This window comes from Lampetra fluviatilis, chromosome 70, assembly GCF_964198595.1.
Source record: "Lampetra fluviatilis chromosome 70, kcLamFluv1.1, whole genome shotgun sequence".
Lineage (NCBI taxonomy): Eukaryota > Metazoa > Chordata > Hyperoartia > Petromyzontiformes > Petromyzontidae > Lampetra > Lampetra fluviatilis.
The window spans coordinates 1,365,777-1,370,176 of NC_136344.1; the positions used below are offsets into that span (position 1 = coordinate 1,365,777).

The window sequence follows — 4,400 nt, forward strand, 5'->3', positions numbered from 1 at the left end:
CCCTCCCCCCACCTCCTCCCCCCTCCCCAGAGCTCACCAAGCCCCCACCCTACAGCGAGTGCGTCGTGGATCTGGAGTCTTCACCGGCGCTGCTCCTGGCTCGGCAGCTGCCGGCACCGGCGACTCTCGCCGGCGGCACCGGCGGGTCGACGGGGACGGCACCGCCGCCACCGTACACCCCACGTGACGTCACCCCACGTGACGTCACACCACGTGACGTCACACCACGTGACGTCACCCCCCGTGACGTCACCGCACCACAACCGCCGCCTTCGCCACACGACGAACCACGAGGTGGTCGTGGTGGTGGTGGCGGTGGTGGTGGTGGTGGTTGTGGTGGTGGCGGTGGTGGCGGTGGTTATAGCGGTGGTGGTTGTGGAATCACCGGTGCCAACGCCGGTGGTGACCGCGGCAGCGGCAGCAGCTAGGGGAGGCCCCGTTTACTGCGCTGTGAGCGCGCGTGTGTACGTGTGTGTGTGTGTGTCTACGTGTGTGTGTGTACGTACGTGTGTGTGTACGTGTGTGTGTACGTGTGTGTCTACGCGCGTGTGTACGTGTGTGTGTGTGTGTGTGTGTCTACGTACGTGTGTGTGTACGTGTGTGTCTACGTGCGTGTGTGTGTCTACGTGTGTGTGTGTCTACGTGTGCGTGTGTGTGTGTCTACGTGTGTACGTGTGTGTTTGTGTGTCTACGTACGTGTGTGTGTACGTGTGTGTCTACGTGCGTGTGTACGTGTGTGTGTGTACGTGTGTGTTTGTGTGTCTACGTACGTGTGTGTGTACGTGTGTGTCTACGTGCGTGTGTACGTGTGTGTGTGTGTGTGTACGTGTGTGTGTGTCTACGTGTGCGTGTGTGTCTACGTGTGTACGTGTGCGCGTGTGTCTGCGTGTGCGTGTGTGTGCGTGTGTGTGCGTGTGCGTGCGTGTGCGTGTGCGTGCGTGTGCGTGTGTGTACGTGTGTGTGTGCGCGTGTGCACGTGTGTGTGTACGTGTGCGTGTGTGTGTGTGTACGTGCGTGTGTGTGCGTGTGTGTGCGTGCGTGTACGTGCGTGTGCACGTGTGTGTGTGTGTGCGTGTGTGTGTGTGCGCGTGTGCACGTGTGTGTGTACGTGTGCATGTGTGTGTGTGTACGTGCGTGTACGTGCGTGTGTGTGTGCGTGTGTGTACGTGTGTGTACGTGTGTGTGTGCGCGTGTGCCCCCACAGTTCGTTCGTCCGACGGGCTCTGCGCTGCCGTGTAATTATCGTAGAGAGTCGTGGTCGTAATTATTAAGAACAAAAGATTTGTATAAAAAAACTGAAAATCATTCATTAAATAAACTCTGTGGGCAGTGGGACTTTCCCGCCTCACCCCACCCCCTCCCCTATGAAGGAGGGAGGGGGTGGTGGGGGGGGTGGTGGGGGGGGTGGGGTGGGTGGAGGGGTGGGTGGTGGTGTGGGTTGGGGGGTGGGTGGGTGGGTGGGTGGGGGGGTGGGTGGGGGGGTGGGTGGTGTGGGTGGGTGGGTGGCGGGTGGTTGTGGTGGGTGGGTGGGTGTGGTGGGGTGGGGTGGGGTGGGTGGGTGGTGGTGTGGGTGGGTGGTGGTGTGGGTGGGTGTTGCCATCACTGTGGGTGGGTTGCCACGTTCGCGTCGCGAGTGGTGAGATTGGCGGTGGATAACTTTGTAGCTCGGATGTGGCCAGTGGAAAACCACCACCCGTGCCGTGCCAGGGTAGCCCCCCATGAGCCGGCTCGGCTCGGATGTGGCCAGTGGAAAACCACCACCCGTGCCGTGCCAGGGTAGCCCCACATGGGCTGGCTTGGCTCGGGTGTGGCCAGTGGAAAACCACAACCCGTGCCGTGCCAGGATAGCCCCCCATGGGCTAGCTTGGCTCGGGTGTGGCCAGTGGAAAACCACCACCCGTGCCGTGCCAGGATAGCCCCCCATGGGCTAGCTTGGCTCGGGTGTGGCCAGTGGAAAATCAACACCCGTGCCGTGCGAGGCTAGCCCCCCACTATGAGCCGCAAGTGTCGTCACTGTAAGTGTCACGTGGGGGGTCACGTGGGGGTCATGTGGGGGGTCACGTGGGGGTCATGTGGGGGGTCACATGGGGGTCATGTGGGGGGTCACGTGGGGGCGCTCAGAGCCTCGGGGATCCGAAGTCGAACTGTGCCACTGTCCTGCATCGACCACCACCACAACCACCATCACCACAACCACCACAACCATCACCACAACCACGACCATCACCACCACAACCATCACCACCACCACAACCACACATCCACCATAACCAAACCACCACAACCACCATCACAACCACCACCACAACCATCACCACAACCACCATCACAACCACCATCACAACCACCATCACCACCACGACCACAACCATCACCACCACAACCACCACAACCACGACCACCACAACCACCATCACCACAACCACCACCACGACCACCACCACAACCATCACCACCACAACCACCATCACAACCATCATCACCACCACCACAACTATAACCACCACAACCACCACAACCACCACAACCACGACCACCACAACCACGACCACCACCATGACCACAACCACCACCACAACCACCATCACAACCACCACCACAACCATCACCACAACCACCATCACAACCACCATCACCACCACGACCACAACCATCACCACCACAACCACCACAACCACGACCACCACAACCACCATCACCACAACCACCACCACGACCACCACCACAACCATCACCACCACAACCACCATCACAACCATCATCACCACCACCACCACCACAACTATAACCACCACAACCACGACCATCACAACAACCACCACGACCATCACCACAACCACCACGACCATCACAACCACCACAACCACCACAACCACGACCACCACAACCACGACCACCACCATGACCACAACCACCACAACCACCACAACAACCACGACTATCACCATGACCACAACCACCACAACCATGACCACTACCACTACGAGCACCACAACCATCACCACGACCACAACAACCACGACCACACCAACACCATGACCACCACAACCACCACTACCTCCACGACCACCAGCACAACCACGACCATCAAAACCATCACCACCACAACCATCACCACTACGACCACCACCACAACCACCACTACTACCACACCCACCACCAATCGAAACGGGAACTTCATCATCATCGTTGTTGTTGTGTTGTTGTTGTCGTCTTTGGTACCGGATGGAGAAATCCGACAATCTGTAAAGCTCTTTTCTCCGTCACAGAATGGCTCAGTAAAGTGTGAAGGAGTGGAAAGTGATGGTGAGAGAGAGACGCAGACTACAAATATACAGCAGGGGTAGAGATCGAACCCACGACCTCCTGTAGACCAGGCGAGGTAGTCAACATCTCCCAGGGATGGAATCCACGACCTCCTGTAGACCAGGCGAGGTAGTCAACATCTCCCAGGGATAGAACCCACGACCTCCTGTAGACCAGGCGAGGTAGTCAACATCTCCCAGGGATGGAACCCACGACCTCCTGTAGACCAGGCGAGGTAGTCAACATCTCCCAGGGCTCGAACCCACGACCTCCTGTAGACTAGGCGAGGTAGTCAACATCTCCCAGGGATGGAACCCACGACCTCCTGTAGACCAGGCGAGGTAGTCAACATCTCCCAGGGATGGAATCCACGACCTCCTGTAGACCAGGCGAGGTAGTCAACATCTCCCAGGGATGGAACCCACGACCTCCTGTAGACCAGGCGAGGTAGTCAACATCTCCCAGGGATGGAACCCACGACCTCCTGTAGACCAGGCGAGGTAGTCAACATCTCCCAGGGATGGAATCCACGACCTCCTGTAGACCAGGCGAGGTAGTCAACATCTCCCAGGGATAGAACCCACGACCTCCTGTAGACCAGGCGAGGTAGTCAACATCTCCCAGGGCTCGAACCCACGACCTCCTGTAGACCAGGCGAGGTAGTCAACATCTCCCAGGGCTCGAACCCACGACCTCCTGTAGACTAGGCGAGGTAGTCAACATCTCCCAGGGATGGAACCCACGACCTCCTGTAGACCAGGCGAGGTAGTCAACATCTCCCAGGGATGGAACCCACGACCTCCTGTAGACCAGGCGAGGTAGTCAACATCTCCCAGGGATGGAACCCACGACCTCCTGTAGATCAGGCGAGGTAGTCAACATCTCCCAGGGATAGAACCCACGACCTCCTGTATAACAGGCGAGGTAGTCAACATCTCCCAGGGATGGAACCCACGACCTCCTGTAGACCAGGCGAGGTAGTCAACATCTCCCAGGGATAGAACCCACGACCTCCTGTAGACCAGGCGAGGTAGTCAACATATCATAGCCACCGTGGTGATGATAAGAGAGAGACGCAGACTCCAAATATACAG

The 4,400-nt window shown here is 58.4% G+C and overlaps 1 protein-coding gene across 3 annotated transcripts in view; it reads left to right on the top strand.

Moving 5' to 3' along the window:
- LOC144952899 (uncharacterized) overlaps positions 1–1,367 on the top strand; it is a 7,853-nt gene extending 6,486 nt beyond the window's left edge. For all 3 annotated transcript variants that reach the window (XM_078883379.1, XM_078883380.1, XM_078883381.1), the window contains one exon: positions 31–1,367. In XM_078883379.1, the coding sequence (XP_078739505.1) occupies positions 31–428 (398 nt within the window). In that variant the 3' untranslated portion in view covers positions 429–1,367. The remainder of the gene's footprint in view (positions 1–30) is intronic.
- Positions 1,368–4,400: the final 3,033 nt, after the last annotated feature.